This window comes from Rhipicephalus sanguineus, chromosome 2 (genome assembly GCF_013339695.2).
Source record: "Rhipicephalus sanguineus isolate Rsan-2018 chromosome 2, BIME_Rsan_1.4, whole genome shotgun sequence".
NCBI classification, from domain to species: domain Eukaryota; kingdom Metazoa; phylum Arthropoda; class Arachnida; order Ixodida; family Ixodidae; genus Rhipicephalus; species Rhipicephalus sanguineus.
In genome coordinates this window covers 93,002,072-93,018,613 of record NC_051177.1, presented here as the reverse complement: position 1 = coordinate 93,018,613, position 16,542 = coordinate 93,002,072, and the positions used below count along the sequence as shown (strand labels likewise).

The 16,542-nt window shown below is 46.6% G+C and overlaps 1 protein-coding gene across 3 annotated transcripts in view; it reads right to left on the bottom strand.

Annotated features, from left to right (window-relative positions):
• The window catches only part of LOC119383396 (formin-binding protein 4), a 44,738-nt gene that overhangs the window by 11,190 nt on the left and 17,006 nt on the right, over positions 1 to 16,542 (bottom strand). For 2 of the 3 annotated variants that reach the window (XR_007415120.1, XM_037651501.2), the window contains exons 12-14: positions 7,062 to 7,240; positions 6,425 to 6,490; positions 2,503 to 2,562 (exon numbers count right to left, since the gene is read on the bottom strand). Coding sequence is in view for 2 of the 3 variants with exons in the window: in XM_037651501.2 (XP_037507429.1) it covers positions 2,544 to 2,562; positions 6,425 to 6,490; positions 7,062 to 7,240 (264 nt within the window). In the remaining variant the exon portion in view is untranslated. The remainder of the gene's footprint in view (positions 1 to 2,502; positions 2,563 to 6,424; positions 6,491 to 7,061; positions 7,241 to 16,542) is intronic. The other variant, XM_037651499.2, reaches the window with a different exon arrangement.

Sequence of the window (16,542 nt, the reverse complement as noted above, 5' to 3'; positions counted from 1 at the left end):
AGACCAGAATATAAAACCCCACTGAAATATGTCCGTGAATTCACCAGAGCGAGTCTCCACCACAGAAACCTCGTAACGCGCCAAAACACGCCGTCGTTTAAGCGGCTGCGATGAAAGCCCCCCTTCACTGCAGTGGCGCCCCTGGTGGAAGGTTCTGTTCCTATACCAAGCTTGACGCGAAGTCTCGTGACCAGTAAAAGTATTGAGGGACCATGCTGAAAGTGATCACTTGCCAAGGACCATGTCAGAAACGTATTAAAACCAAAATATAGCTTGTGCAATCAAGCTCCAAATAATTGAATAGAGCACGGAAATGTTGACTGTGTAGCTCAATCCACAATTAATTTCACTGAACTTGCTAAAGCAGAGTGGCCAGACGTAAAGTTAATAGCAGCAAAAACAGCAATGCAGGTGTTGAAGAGTGACGAAATTAAAATGATGAGCAAAGCCAGTGCAAACTTTAGAAACAGTACCAATTGAAATGATGTCACGCATGTTTGGATGCCTTCCTTATTTCACCTGGTAAGGAGTCGCTAAGAGTATTTATAACTAATTTAAGACTTCAGAACGTTGTAAACTAGTATATCTCACAAGCACCTACCAGAACCCAGTGGAGGAGAGTGTGTAATGCATGTACAGATTGCAAGTTGACTGACTGGGAACAGCTCTTAATTATTTTGACAATCTGGTGTTTCCGACATGCACCAATATGGCAGTGCACAGATAATGAAACTGCAGCAGCATCCCGAATGTCCTAACCATAGACGCACTGCAGTAAAAGGTAAGGCCAGTATGTATGAAACAACTACTCTCTGCAAAACTGTCACTGGTAGTTGCAAATGTGCTGCCCAACTTGCCAAACTAGAAGCTTACATGGGAGCAAAGAAAGGCTTCCAGCGTTAAAACAAATGGTACAGTTTCTCTTGGGCACTAAAGGGGCTCTGCAACAGTCCTATTTGCATTCTCAGTAGTTTGGTCTATCCTAATCTCTGCAATATCAGGATGTACTTTTTTCCCTAGAGTGTCAGAAGGAGAGCTAATACTGACACTGGATGTAAATGCAACTATCTGCAGGTCTGTTTGAATGGCTCAGCAGAACATGCTTTCAAGTATGGCTTCAATGACTAGCTGAATGTTTTGATGCATTTAGGTAAGCTGCAATGGATCAGACTCCTTTCGCGTTAGGAAGGTGGACAGGAACAAGGACACAGCAAGTGATGCTGCAAAACCATCTTGAACAAAGCAGTGATTCAAAGTGGCTGCTGCTAAAGGGCACCTAACTAAAGAAACATGTCTCACAAACACCTTGCCTCATTTAAAGGGAGCCCCACAACACTCTTCAAACATAGCCACAAAACATTGGCAATCAGTAGTCAAGGCTCCTGTGAACACGTGAACCAAATGTTACTGCCCTGCATGCAGCAGGGAAACTACAATTTGTTGTCAAATGCAGCTAAAAATCAATTGCTCTCTTCTCAGCAGGCGTGATCAAGTGGGCACGACAGGTGTCAGCTGATTTTATGAATGGCATAATAATAATAATAATAACTGCTGGGCTTTTACGTGCCGAAATCACAATATGATTATGAGGCACGCCATAGTAGAGGACTCCGGATTACTTTCGACAACCTATGGTTCTCTAACGTGCAACTAAATCTAAGCACACACATGTTCCTTCGAAATGCAACCACCGTGGCTGGGAATCAAACCTGCGCCCTGGAGCATAGCAGCGTGATTCATGAATGGCATGCTGCGTACAATCACGGAAGCCACATGCTGTATCGTTTAGGTATTACTGCTGCCCAAGTAATGCTGCCGCATGCCAATGCTGTGCACATTTGAACGCGATGTAGTGGACAATGGAGAAAAAGAATAGAAGAGAAAATGCTCAAGGCCATAAAGCAACAGCAAGGTAACTTTCAGACCACACGCATCGCCCTCTTGCTGCACCCTTCCCCCTGCCCCGCCCGTAGCTTCCAGCGTGATTGTGACGACAAAAGAAAACAAAGCGCGAATATCATGCGACAACTCCACTTGATGGAATCAAATTTTGATGCCACAAGATCTGAGAAACAGCAGTGCCCAGTATTAAGGTCACAATAACTTAGAAAGGTGTTGCAGAGCCCCTTTGAAAGGAAGACGGCAACAGAGCACAACGCAACATGAGCACGCTTCAATGTCGCATCACATAGAGTGCCGATTGGCAGTACTGGCTGCAACATTACATGTCCATGTGGTACACATAAGCGCAGTAACAGAAAAGAAAAACTCATCCAAGTAGCGTGGTATTTACAGCATGACACAGATTAATGTGACAAAATCTGAAGACTGCAACATGCAATGCATTGTTGAAGCTCAAAAATATGCAACAGGCAAGCAAGATTTTTGTCATGCAACTGAGTGAGTCAATGATTGACTGTATAAGCAAAAACAGAAACAAACAAGAAGGAAATAAACATGCTGTATAAAAATGTATTGTGAAAAGACATGCCTGCCACTTACTCTCTTGCTGGCTGGACAGGGGACACAACAGCAATATCGGATCAGCCAAGGCATGTCAGCCTGTTCAGAAGACGCTGCATTGTTGAGCTCACTTGCAATGCACTAATGTTGAATGTAACGCATGCATGAAGGCCCTTACAAAAAAAAGCATATTTACAGTCTCCTTTGATTATTCTCAAGCTACAGCATGAACAAACTCAAGTTTATGCCCCATATTCCGGCTTGTGCTGAATTATAGCAGCCCCAATGTTCCAAAAAGGCAAAGGGACACTGTTCTTCACTATACAGTCAACGTCCGATTTTTTGGACTTCCTAGGGACCGCGAAATCGTCCGAAAAAATGAATCCATACTTTTTTATTCTGCTAAAGCGGTCAAATCGCCACAACCACGTCTGAAATAGCTTTAATGCCTCCCAGTACATTTATCAGGCATTTTGGTGCACGCCCAGGCTCTCGCAAATACATTCGGTACCTGCTGCGAGCCCCACTTAACTATGTGCCAACTGCCACTTACTTGTAAATTTGTGTCTCATGATGAGCGCCACTGAAACCAGCAAAACGCGGAATAGATTACGGCTCTCTCGCATGGACTGTTTGGAAACGATGACGCAGAAGAGCGGACAACTCGTCCGGCTTTCCACAATGCGCATGCATCGCCGAATCTCCGCTGACACACAATTTGCTGCCGTGTGAAGCCAATCGTTTCTAGTGTGCAGCACATCGCCAATTAAGCTGACGCCGCCACTGTACTGTTGCTGTACTGTACGCATGCATTTGTCATGAAAGTGTTCGTGATGCCCACTCCGTTCCCCACCGCACACAGTGCGGCAACGTCGGGCTGGTTTCATTCGTGAAGGCAACGCGTCTGTGCGGCGCACTTAGGGGTCTCGCACAAAGAGGCAGCATGAATGGCGGTGCGGCACGTTTGGGTTCTCGCCTATTAAATGTGCGCAGTACGCATGCAAGTGCACTAGGCCACATGCACTACCGAGCAGTTAACTGAAGATGCTTATCGTAAGCGTTGTCAGCAATTAAGCCGTACTGACGCGTTTGCCACCTGCCACCACCACGCCTCCGTGCATGTCTGCTGCTCATTCGTAAAGTCGAGTAAAGTTGCAAGGCGGGCTTGTTGGTACGGCATTTTTGAATAACTATGGTAGCACAAGGTAACGGGACACAAGAAGAACACGAAGACACACACACAGCTCATGCGCAGCTATTGTAGCTCCTTTCTTGAGAAAGGAGCTACAATAGCTGCGCATGAGCTGAAAGGTGCAATAAATGAACTTTGTTTCCATGCGCGATATGAAAAAGCTGTGAAAAAAGCTGTGCGCATGAGTTGAAAATTGCGATAAATGAATTTTGTTTCCGTGCGCGATATGAAAAAGCTGTGTGAAAAAAGCTGTGCGCATGAGTTGAAAGGTGCGATAAATGAATTTTGTTTCCGTGCGCGATATGAAAAAGCTGTGTGCAAGAAAAATGTATAAGAACCACGTGGTGCCCAAAAATAAACCATTTGTTGGAAGTGTAGCACTGTGTGTGTGTCTCCGTGTTCTTGTGTCCCGTTACCTTGTGCTACCATAGTTATTCGAAAATTATCCGTAAAGACATCGCCGCACGGCGCCGTGATAGCGACCCCATTGAATTTCTGGTCGGCTTTACCCCACAACACTTCGGCATTGCGGCAAAGCTGACTGTCGGATTCTGCTACTGCCACAAACGGATCGACTCGCGAAAGCGCTGGTTCGAACCTACGAGATCATAGACGCGGCAGAGATGGGGGCTTCAATTATTGCCTTTCAGACCTGCAATTAGGGCAGAAAGTCCGAAAAATCGGACGCTGAAGAGAGTTTCAGCATCCGAAATTTCGGGCGTTCTTATACAGTGACATCTGTGAGGCTGGTGACAGTGCCGCGAAAGCGTTCGAATTGTCGAGCATGTCCGGAAAATTGGGCGTCCGAAAAATCGGCAGTTGACTGTACAGCGTAGGCCAGCATAGTGCCAGCGCTCCGTGGAGCGCCTCTCGCAGGGGCTTGGGGAACTAGCGCGCAAGCGCAGCAACAGCTGTAGGCGGGGCCTTCGCCGCGCCGTCTGCTAAAGTACGGCGGCTCCGCCGAATCACGATTGCTTTGCGGTGAAGCTAACTGCGCTCTTGCTATGCGCATGCATTTCGAGAATCCGGCATGGTTTTCGAGAAGCATAGCGACTGCGCCTTGTTCCGTTCAGCTATTGCTCCTAGTGTTTTCTTTCTTTTCCGCATGCTATTTCACGCGCAATGAACCTTCGCCCGTGCATGGGTAAAATTTCCAAGCCACGTTGGAACTCCCACAACTAAGCTACTCAGCTTCTTAGTGCCCAGTAGCCACAATGTTCACGCTGCTCACGCGATTGTTTTTGATCAACCTAAAAGCTAGGCGACAATTGGCGATAAATACATGGTAAGGTCTGACATACAGCTTTAAATCTGCGAAAGGTTCGATTCGTTACTCACCTCAAAACAAAAGGATGTGAGAAGTTTACCAATTTCAGAGAAGTTACATAACATTCGCGTGTTACCAGAGCCACTGCCTTCATGCTTAACTCGCCAAAACGCCGCTCTAATTTGCTACTCATTTGCAACCACGCTTCTTCGTACCATTCAAGCAGACACATTAGGAAGCATTCAAATAGAGTTTTCAGCTGAACTCATACCAGGTAATCAATGCACTAAAGAAGCGCCGCTGACAAATCTTTACTTCTCCAAGCAAGAGCTGAACGAAGTTTCACTCCCTTTTTATCGCTAGGCGACCCAAGGCCCGCGTATCGCTTTCTATCTTTCTTGGCTCAAAACCTTAGCACGACAGCGGAAGGGTAAGGTTCTCCCTGCACAAATATTAGAACAAGCGAGCGAGCTGGCCGACGACCTTTAAATGCGCCCGTTGCGCTCCTCGCGCCGTCTCGCTGGTAATGAAGAAACACTTATAAGTGCCTGTCGTCTCTGAGTCCTGCCAGCGGTAAAGGTACTAAGGGGTATGTGTATATAATGCTCGCCGTTTGCTACCTGAAGGATCTGCGCTTTGTGGCGTAGTGGTTAGCACCACGCGTTGCGGAGCGAGAGGTCGCTGGTTCGATTCCGCGCTTCGAAAGCATTTTTCTGAATTATTTTTATGTGGGACTTTTATATATATATACATACTTATACATACACGGTGCATGACGGCGGCGGCAAAAATCAGCCGAGACTGTCCATATAATTGCTATCGCAATAAAAACAAATGTGTGAGTCGCGGGAACATTGTTTGGCACAAAGCAGCACAGTAGCTTAGTTGTGGGAGTGCCAGCGCGGCTTGGCGATCCTTCTCATGCACGGGCCAATGTTTATTGCGTGTGAGATCACATGCAGAAAAGAAAGAAAACACTAGGAGCAAAAGCTGCACGGAACAAGGCGCAGTCGCTGCGCTTCTCGAGAACCGTGCCTGATTCTCGAATTGCATGCGCATGGAAAGAGCAAAGTTAGCTTCACCGCAAAGCAAGTGCGATTCGGCGGAGCCGCTGCGCGTTGGCAGAGGACGGGGCAAAGGCACCACCTACAGCTGTCACTGCGCTCAAGGTTCACAGAACTTAGTAGTTCTAGAAACGTTGACTGCGCTTGCGCGCTAGTTTCCCAAGCGCCCGCGAGAGGCGCTTTGCAAAGCGCTGGCCGCATGGTGCGGTGTTTAAGGTAGAAGTGGACGCCTCTGTACTGTTTGCAAATGCCAAAATGACCAGCCACTATAATCTAGAAGTCTGTGTTTATGTGAGCTGCGAGCCAGGAAGTTATGACTAAGACAGTACTTTAATTGGTCTGCGTCTTGTGAATACCCACAGGGTATAAATCACGAACTTGTACAGAAAGCGGCGCTCTAAACAAAAAAAAGAGGTCAAATTTTTAGGAGTATCTTACCTACGTCGTCCCAGTTTGGCCACGGCAGCTCCAGCAGCGGTCCCAGAAAGTCCAGCAACTTGTTCACTGGTTACAATATACCGCAGCGACAGTGGTTGACGAACGGTACGTCAGATAAAAAAAGGCAAGACGTGGCAAGGAAAGGATCAATGAGGGTGGGGGCTGGGGTGCCGTGAGGGACGCGGGTCCTTCACAGTGTGGCGCAGGAAAGGCGGGAGCAGCCCCCGGAAAGAAAATCGAGGGAGGGGATGGCTTCTTGGGCTCGTGAGGAAAAGAAGAAAAGAAACGAAACACAGCAGCAGCCGCCTCCCACCAAGCCAGCCTTCCCGCCCCAAGCCAAGAAGACCAGGCTTCGTAAAGGCTCCTGCTCAGGGTGCAAAGAGCAGCACCGCAAGAAAGGAAGGAGAAAAAAAAAAAAAGAAACAAGTGTAATACAGTCGTGACAACACTTTACACACACACTCTCTCTCTCAGTGACGAGATAGAGACTACCTTCACCCATTGATCCCGTTTCTTCTCCCACTCATTTACTGCCCCCTTACACACCAGCTTTTGTCTCGCTTGTAGCAGCGTAGACATCGCAACCCCAGCTGCTGACGGCAGAAAGCAAGGACGAAAGAGGCGAGAGACACCGTACCTGTCCCAGTGCCTCTGCCAGCCGGGCGGCAAGGGTTCTTGGCAAGATTCGTCGCTCTTTGTTGGCTCAGACGCCTGGACCAGTTGCCGAACCTCGTCAGCGGCGGCATGCGCTTCGTGCAACCTCTGAAGGAAGTAAGCAGGGTCCAGAGCTCCAGCACGCCAGTCCTCCATACGAGTCTGTGCAGAACAAACACAAAGAAGACAAAGGTGAGTACACTCAGAGAAAGCAAGGAACAAGCTATACTGACAGCACAGTCATGCTTATGTACAGCCGCCCATTTTTTAACACGAAAGTGCTTCATGCTGGGGTCCACCACGGCTCCACTGACGTATTTCCATAACGAATATGACGTTGTAAAATATAAAGACTAACAGATGGCAAAGAAAAAACTAGAAGAAAAAGTTCCACCATTGGAAGTCGAACTTACGACCCTTCGCTCCTCAGCGTGCGGCGCGAAACAATTAGGCCACAGACGGCACGTTCTTCGCCATGCTAACGGTGAGCTATTTATATACACCATTTGCAGGGGGTGGTACTCGGAGATCGGTGGTACATCAGCGTGTTTTCGTTATCACTAGCGAGATGGCGCGAAGGGCTCGACGAGTGGCATGCATATACAGAAACTCTAGACGAGCGTGCTTAAAGGTCGCCGCCCCACGCGCAGCGATGAGTGCGCGCCTCTACAGGGCGTCGTCGCTCGTGCGCATGCTTATCTCGTGATGGCGGTAGTTTGTACGTCTTGTGCTCTCACCGCAAGTTGGCGTTGAGCGCACGAAGGTCACTTCGGTCATTGCAGCGGCCGCTTTTGCGAAAGGAGCGCGCTGCTCACACAAAAATAAGTTACAGCTGTGACAGTTCGCGCTCATCCTGTGTATGTTTGTTCCGTGCGTCCTTTCTGCTTGAGCAGCACGTTGCAAGTTTCGAGCTGCTTGCCATTCTTCGCGTGACATTACAATTTGTCGCTATTGGCCGCGAGATGGACCTATAGGAGGCAGCACCATCGCCGCGTTAGTGTGGAGAGGCGGTCGGCGGCGCATATACAAATGCACACAACGGCGCTTCGTTGTGAGCGGTTTGAGCCGATTGTCGGCAAATAAAATGCGTTGATTGCAGCTTACTGGTAATATATACGCTCTTCATTGTTGAATCGATGCACGAAGATCATCCAACATTGCTATTACTAGTGAGAGAAGCGCAATCTGTCGATGAAAGGTATGCTCGCCGTGGGTGACAGTCTGCGCTTATGCACTACACGACACTTTTTGTGGTTTTCTCTGTACATGTTTACCTTGAGTTCTGTGTACTATGCACTGCTGTAGCACGACTGAACTACGTTAAGTGTTTACTTCTTCATTTATATACCAGCCCATATTCCTGTGCAATGAGTTCAATAACACTGTTCGCGCGAATACGCACACGCATGTAAGAGTGTTTAGCACAGAGTTTTCATCGACTGATTACGTGCACGGCAGTGATGCAACAAAGGTCCGGTTATTTTATGGAATAAGGGTTTTTTTTCTCGAACTAATCATGTCTGCTGCCTTCCATCAATTTATAACAACTTCACATAAACGCTCAAGATAATGTAAAAAAAAAGGATGAGGTTTTGCGTGACATCATACGGCAAAAATGTAAGGCACGCCGTCGGAATTAATTTTAAACATTTGGGTTCTTCAAAGCGTACCTAAATCTAAGCACACGGGTGTTTCTGCATAAATTTCAGCCAAAGTTAAAATTGCGCGCGGGAACTCAGTTTTATCACTGCCGTGTCATTCCAGTGACTTTTTTTTTTTTTAGGGGACAGTTTGAGTACCGAAGTGTCAGACTTCATTTGATAGAAATATTTCGCTGTAGTGGGACCCCGACCGTACAATAAAAGGACATCTTAAGCACAACCGAAGCTCATCATGAACTACAGTGCCGCAGTTATACACTTCACAACAACGCGAAAGTGCATGAGCTTCGCTTTTGTTTGCCACCGAGTCGCTAAAACGTGGCATTCACACACTATTTAATGCTCCTTATGTTTGGGACTATGCCAAGCGCACTTTAGTGTGTGCTTGAACCAGAAAGCGGCACCAACACTGAAATAATTCTGGCGAACGAAGGGTACGACACCAATACACAGCCCTCTCAAAAGTCGTACTCACTGATCTTATCACAATGCGCATGCAGCCGAGCAAGCCCATTTGCTTCTGTACGCGCACATGCAAACACGACGTGGCTAGCAGACGACGCAGGGAGCAATCCACACTAGGCGCGCTTCAGCCAGTAGCTGCCAGGTGGCGACTCTGCTCGATCTCGCGACCAATACAAATGCACACAGCGGCGCTTCGTTGTGAGCGGTTTGAGCCTATTGTCAACGAATAAAATGCGTTGATTGCACCTGACTGGTAATATATACGCTCTTCATTATTGAATCGATGCACGAAGATCATTCAATGTTACTATTACTACTGAGAGAAGTGCAGTCTGCCGATGAAAGGGATGCTCATGCCCTGGTTGACAATCTGTGCTTACACACTTTATGACGTTTTTTACTGTTTTCTCTGTATGTGTTTAGCCTGTGTTCTATGTACTACGCACGGCTGTAACACGATTGAAATAGTATTTACTTCTTGTTCATTTGCATACCAGCCCATATTCATGAGCAATGAGTTCAATACCACTGTTCACGCGAATACGCATACGCAGGTAAGAGCTAGTTTAGCTCAGATCTTATATCGATTGATTAGGTGCACAATAGTGATGCAACAAAGGTCCGGTTAATTTACGGAATAAGTGTCTTTTTTTTTTTTAAATAATAATGTCTGCTGCCTTCCATTAGTCTATAACAACTCCACACAAACGTTCAAGATAATGTAAAAAAAAGGATGAGGTTTTGCGTGAAATTATACGACAAAAATGTAAGGCACGCCGTCGGGATCAATTTTAACATCTGGGTTCTTCAAAGCGTACCTAAATCTAAGCACACGGGTGGTTCTACATAAATTTCGCCCCAAGTTAAAATTGCGCGCGGCAACTCCGTTTTATCATTGCCGTGTCATTCCACTGTCTGCTTTTTTTTTTTTAGGGGGACAGTATGAGTACCGAAGTGTCAGCCTTAACTCGATAGAAATATTAGAATAAAATAAAATATTAATATTAGAATTAAAATATTAGAATTAGAATAAAAGGACATCTTAAGCACAACTACAGCTCATCATGAACTGCAGTGCCGCAGTTATACACCTAACAACGCAAAAGTGCATGAGCCTCGTTTTTGTTTACCACCGAGCCGCTAAAACGCTGCATTTACACACTATTTAATGCTCATGTTTGGGACAATGCCAAGCGCACTTTAGGATGTACATGAACCGGAAAGCAGCACCAACACTGAAATGATTCTGGCGAACGAAGGGTACGACATCAATACACAGCCCTCTCGAAAGTCGCACTCACTGATCTAATTACAATGCGCATGCAGCCGAGCAAGCCCATTTTCTTCTGTACACCATGTTAGGTATATGTACGAGCAGTTAAACTCGCACTAACATAACAGAACAAACCGCCCTTTGAGAACGTGCATGATTTACGCGCACATGCAAACACGACGTGGCTAGCAGACGACGCAGGGAGCAATCCACACTAGGCGTGCTTCAGCCAGTAGTCGCCAGGCGGCGACTCCACTCGATCTCGCGGCCAATAGCATTCATTCTTTCGCCCTTGGGGCGTAAGAATGCCCTACAAACGCTCAACTACGTCTGTGAAGACACGTTTCACTTTCGTGTTATACTAATTCCTATGACAGAGGGATCAGCCATGTTTTTTTTAACCTGAACGCACGAGCGTCGAAATGAACGAGAATACGTGCATGCGTGCTATGAGCAGTCCTGGGTAGGTGTCGTCGGCTAGGCTTTCCCGGGAACCGGGCACCACACCCGCTTCTTTTGAGCACCGCTATCATCATTTTTTTCCTGAACACTGGCATCAAGTTATAAAGAAAAGGTCAAGTGGTCGCGCTTGAGATGGATGGGATGTGATTGCACATGTTGATTATAGTACGTGCGTAGTAGCATTTTTACAGCGGTACCGTTAAGCTTTTCATTATGCCGCGCGGAGTCGGCAAGAAACTATCATCAGCGGCTCTCTTCGCTTTCTCCTTCATGTTCTTAGTTAGTCTTCACGCTTAATCAAGCCATGTTATGCGCATCTAATTAAGATCACGCTAATTAAGGGGACACTAAAGAGCAAAACGATTTTTCTCGCATTAGTAAAGTAGTCTTCCACGATACCAAAAACACCACACTTTGTGCGTAAAGACACTTAATAAACGAGAAAACGCGCAAAAAGAAAATACAGGTGGCGACCCCACCTTGGAATTCCCGCACCATTTGCCGTGACATCAAATATTTTTCACGACGCCTGCTTGGGCCTACGTAGTTCCTAATCGGTTAAATCGAAGTACATTGTCCTCTGAGGGGGCCAGAGACTTGACATAACGAGTTTGTGGAAATTTCGTCGAGCCAGTGGCGCCAAAATACGTTAAATGCTCTTTGAAGTCTTTTACGTCACGAATTACAAAGTTTGGCGCGAAATTTAACAATGAAACTTTGAACTTGGTTTTCTCCTCTAATAATAAACCTATGGTGGTGAAATAAACTACACAAGAGTTCTCCGAGCACACTTTATCAATCTAAACCAATTCATTGTTTCTCTTTAGTGTCCCTTTAAGGCCTTACAAGTAAGGGTCATTTTTATAAGCAAGGCCTAACGATCATAGTCTTACTTAGCACGATACTAATGATCAAAGTATTAATTTAGGAGGTCCTACATTATTAAGCAATGCATTAATTATTATGTCCTTAATTACCATGATTTCTGTATTCAGGATCTCAATTAGCAAGGCCTTAACATCCCCTAAATTAGCAAAGCTCAAATTACAATGACCTTAATTATCATGGTCTTAATTAGCTTGATTTAGCATAGTTTGGCTTAATTGACTTGACTAAGCATGAAGACTAAGACCATGAAGAAGAGGACGAAGAGAGCCAGAGCGCGCGCCTGCCTCTGAGGATGAGAGTTTCTTGTTGACTCCGCACGGCATAACGAAAAGCCTAACAGCCCCGCTTTAAAAATGCTGATACGCACATAGCACAATTAGCGGGTGTAATCACATCCCATCCATCCAAAGCATGACCAGTTGACCTTATCCTTATAACTTCATGGGAGCGTTCAGACAAGAAAAAAGTGATGACGACAGCGGTGATGAAGCGGGGTTGGTGTCCAAACAGTGTATTTAGGCAAAAGCCTTAGATGCCTCACCAAACGCGAAAATTGACCGTCGGCGGCATCAACACGAGTGATGCAAGAAATCATCATGTGATGGCGTCACGTGATCATATTACATCTTCGCTTGGCCAAAATGGGCCGATCATGGAGGCAGTGCATAACCATCTGAGGTGCAGAAAGCTTGCAGTGCCTCCGATGCTTCAGGCCGTAAGAAAACCACATCAGGTGCAGAAAAATCTCGGAGAGAGGCAGGGGATGTTCAATACATTGACTGGGAAGAAGGAAAAAGCAGACGGCTTTCGCTTTTCAGTCGTCTTAGATGAATGCATTAGCATACCTGCCAAGTTTGGAGGAACGGAATCCGGGAGATCTACTTAACGGGGGGAGGGGGGTATAAAGTATGCCAACCGCGGAGGGGGGGGGGGGGTACTGCGATAGCAATTATATGAACACTGTCAGCGGGATTTTGCGGTCGCCGCTGATCTGTACAGGGTCCAAACCGATAACATCGCTTACGCATCGTCTGTTTCACGTGCGAGTAAAAGCGCGCTAGCGCTAGGGACAAACTCGGTTGAAGCAGAGATGAAACGACCCGGCCGTCACCGTCGCGCGAAGGGCACGTGCGATAACATGCGAGGCCTGTCGTCGCTTGCTTACAAGTTATTTCGTCGGGCAAGGGACCATAAGGGGCACTGTTGGGACGGGGACGGTCGCGAGCGCTGGCAAACGCGCTATCTCGACAGACATCAGTAACGGCTACCCTTTTAAGTGCTGGACTGCGGCGCAACGTGCACAGCTACTTCATGCGCAATGAAACTGAGTTGAACCTTTCTACCATTGTTATAAAAAAGAAGAATCCTTTCTACTACATGGCCAGACAACTTTGCTCATGTGGCCAGACAAAGCACTGGACGCGCGGGGCAAAACTGGATTTCCGGGAGATTTACCTATGACCCGTACAACCGGGAGAAACGTTCAAAATCCGGTAGTCTCCCGGGTAATCCGGGAGACTTGGCAGGTATGCATAAGGGACCCTGCGAGTTTTTTTTTTCTTTATCAATAAAGGGAAATAAAAAAAGACAATCGTGATTTCTTCCCGTTCCATTTGCAGAGTGGAACACAACAGTAACAACATACTAAGGCATGCGAATGACATGGCTGCAATAGCCTGAAATAGAAAACAAAACGCGAATGCTGTCAAACTCAAATGCAAGCATCGAACCGGCAGCACGGCCTGACAGACTGCCTGCGGAATACGTAGTGGGGATGGAAAGAAACGCAAACATGCGGCACCTACATTCCTTGCTGTTTCGCATTTATTTTCAAGTGGTTGTAGCCTGGTTAACTGATGAAAAGACGCGAGTCCTCCGTGATACAATCAAAGACCATCTAGCGTCTTTTTATTGCCACCACGGTCAGAGCGTGACGAAAACAGCGTGCTGCTATGTTCGCGTTTCTTTCCATCCCCCTCTATCTGTGAAAGCCTGCGAGAAGCACGAATGCAATTAAATTCGGATGCAAACACAAATTCGTGAGCTTCGAAATATGCACGGCCGCTCAGCGCCAGCTTCCCGTAGTCTACTTGCACAGCGCCACCACGCGGCAGCGACGAGTGGAGGCGGAGCGCGATGTCAACGGCCCAAGGAGAGCATTTACCCAGGCACTGAAAAAATAGAGGCACTGACTCGCATTATCCCAAGACCAGTGTTGCGGAATGGGCGCCTCCATTCCATTCCATTCCGGGGAATTGAAACTTGCTGCAATTCCATTCCTTTAAATTCCTCGAAATGAAAAAAATTAACCCATTCCCAGTCCGGGAATGGCCGGGAAGTTCAATTTCATTCCTGTAATTCCTCAACGTAGGAAAGGCATCTTAATAGTTTTATCGAGTTAAGAATGAACGCCCCATAAAGCTGATGTCATCACATGCATTAAGGACTGCAAAAGTATGCAGAACACATTACCAAAGTCGAGGGATAGTAGCTTGGTGACATATCTCATGCAGTATAACCACCCTACTAATTCCTATAGGGGAGTTCTCCCGCTACCTATAGTATTTGCATGGTGAGCATGTTTGAACGAATGGTGATGTTTTAATATTGTTTAAGCTTAAATGTGTTAATGCTAAAATGACGGCACAGCGTCTTTTTTTGCTGACAAAAGTAGCGCTTAAGAAGACTAAGCAGTTTTGCTATGTGTCTGGAGCGGTCGTGAATATGGAGAAAACTAAAATTTGGTTAATGGGGAACAAAACCCTCTAGATCTGCTGGTATCAGTTGGAACAGTGCACCGCTCAGGCACCTTGTGCCTTTCCATCGAATACGGAACACTGGGCCGCACTGCTCGTCAGCACTCATGCTTGTCAAGCACGCCTCGCAAGCATGAATGGGGTGAGGAGAACTTTCTGCGTTCACCTGTGCGCAGGTATGCAATATCTTCCTTTTCGCAAACGTTATTTACGTGTGTCAGGTACTAAACTGCTCTTGAGATAAAGATCAGGCTGTGCATAAGAGTATTCGCCACTTTCGTGTGGGGGTATCAATGGGAATCAATGCGCAGGGATAATTTGTTTCTCCCTTTAGTGTCTGCGGGGATAATGCATTTGTTTGTACACTAACTTATGCCTCGATTTCTCTTTTACAAATTGGCAGATCGTTCACACTTTACACCACGCTTACCCTTGGCTTTGGCTAACTAATGGTGAACCTAGAGAATGCGTTGTGGCCTTCGACTTCGAAAAAACATGTACTCAAGCTTACATGACTAATTTGAGCATGATATTACAGTAGTAGCAGTTAGGGGTGTAGCAAAACGCGTTCCTCCCCAATACCCTCTTTGCCTGGCAATGCGAACATGGGTACTATGTGCCGAGTCGTAGCAACCGAGCGAAGAAAAGATGCACAAAAAAAAAATGATAACGATAATAATGAAATGATCCCACCCCGAAGCAGTGGGAGTGCGGGCTGACCAGCTCTCAGCACGAGACTTTGGAGCAACATAGTCTATATAAGGACAGAACTGTAGTAGGTGCGTTGCTTATAAATGTACCATGTTTATAATCAACCAAGCCATTTTAAAAATACTGCTTTATTGTTAAATTCGAGGCTCTGACTTAGTAATGTCCGAAGTTTGAAAAACAGCACGTAGACGAAAACGTGCTCTATTTTCAGAAAAAGTCATAATTCCGTTCCCATTCCATTCCGTGCAAAATGTGCTTAATTCCATTCCCATTCCATTCCTTCAAGCGTTGCCCCCATTCCATTCCGGGGTCGTGAAAATGTGGACTGATTCCGGAGTCATTCTTTTTCCGGAGTGGCAACTCCGCAACACTGCCCAAGACCCTGCAGCGCCTTCCTTTGGGCGGCAAACAAAACCGCAGAGCACGTGACCTCAAGAAAAAAAATAAATACGGCGCTAGGCAGTGGCACATGAAGCCCCGGCTCGCGTTCCCTGCGGGCGTCGATTCTGGTCACTAAGATAAAAGTTCATTTGGCTCTAGTAGGTACGTATTCCTGAGGCTAAAATTATAGTTGCAAACGCACTTCTTTGTACTTCTTACTTCTTCTCTACTTCTTTGTCCCTGCACCCATCTGAATATAATTCATGTCTTCGCGTATCTAATAAACTATCATCATTGTAACACGTTTTGGTTTAGAGCTATTGTTGTGTGCGCATATGCGGTAAGTTTGCTTCAGGCTTATATATGCATTGGTGTATGAAGCAATGAAGCAGTTAGTGCTTCTGTCGTACGTTTCTTTTCTTCGTGGGTGTCTTGTGATTTTGCATTTAATTTTAGCCTCAGGATTCTGGTCGCGGTGTAACATATAACTGTGATTCTGGGTCAGCCGTCTTGTTAACTTCCTTCCTGTGGCATAAGTCTACAAGAGCCAAAGCGTTCCCACTAGCTCGCGCCACCACGAGCCACAGGACGCTCTTCTTTTTCCCTGACCGACTGGCCACGAGTGGCGTGGAGCTACAACCCCAAAATGGAAAACTAGCGTGGGTCGGCAGCGATATGACGCAAACGCAGCGCAGGCAACGATGCAGCATAGCCCGCGTCTCGCATAATTTTAATTTCGCCGCATGTGGCGTCCCATGCATTTCAACCAACGCCGCATGCATTTGTATTCTGCCGTTAATATCCTGGAGAACGAATGAGGCATGGCGTAATTGTCTAAGGCAGCGAGCTGCGGAGCGAGGGGTTGCA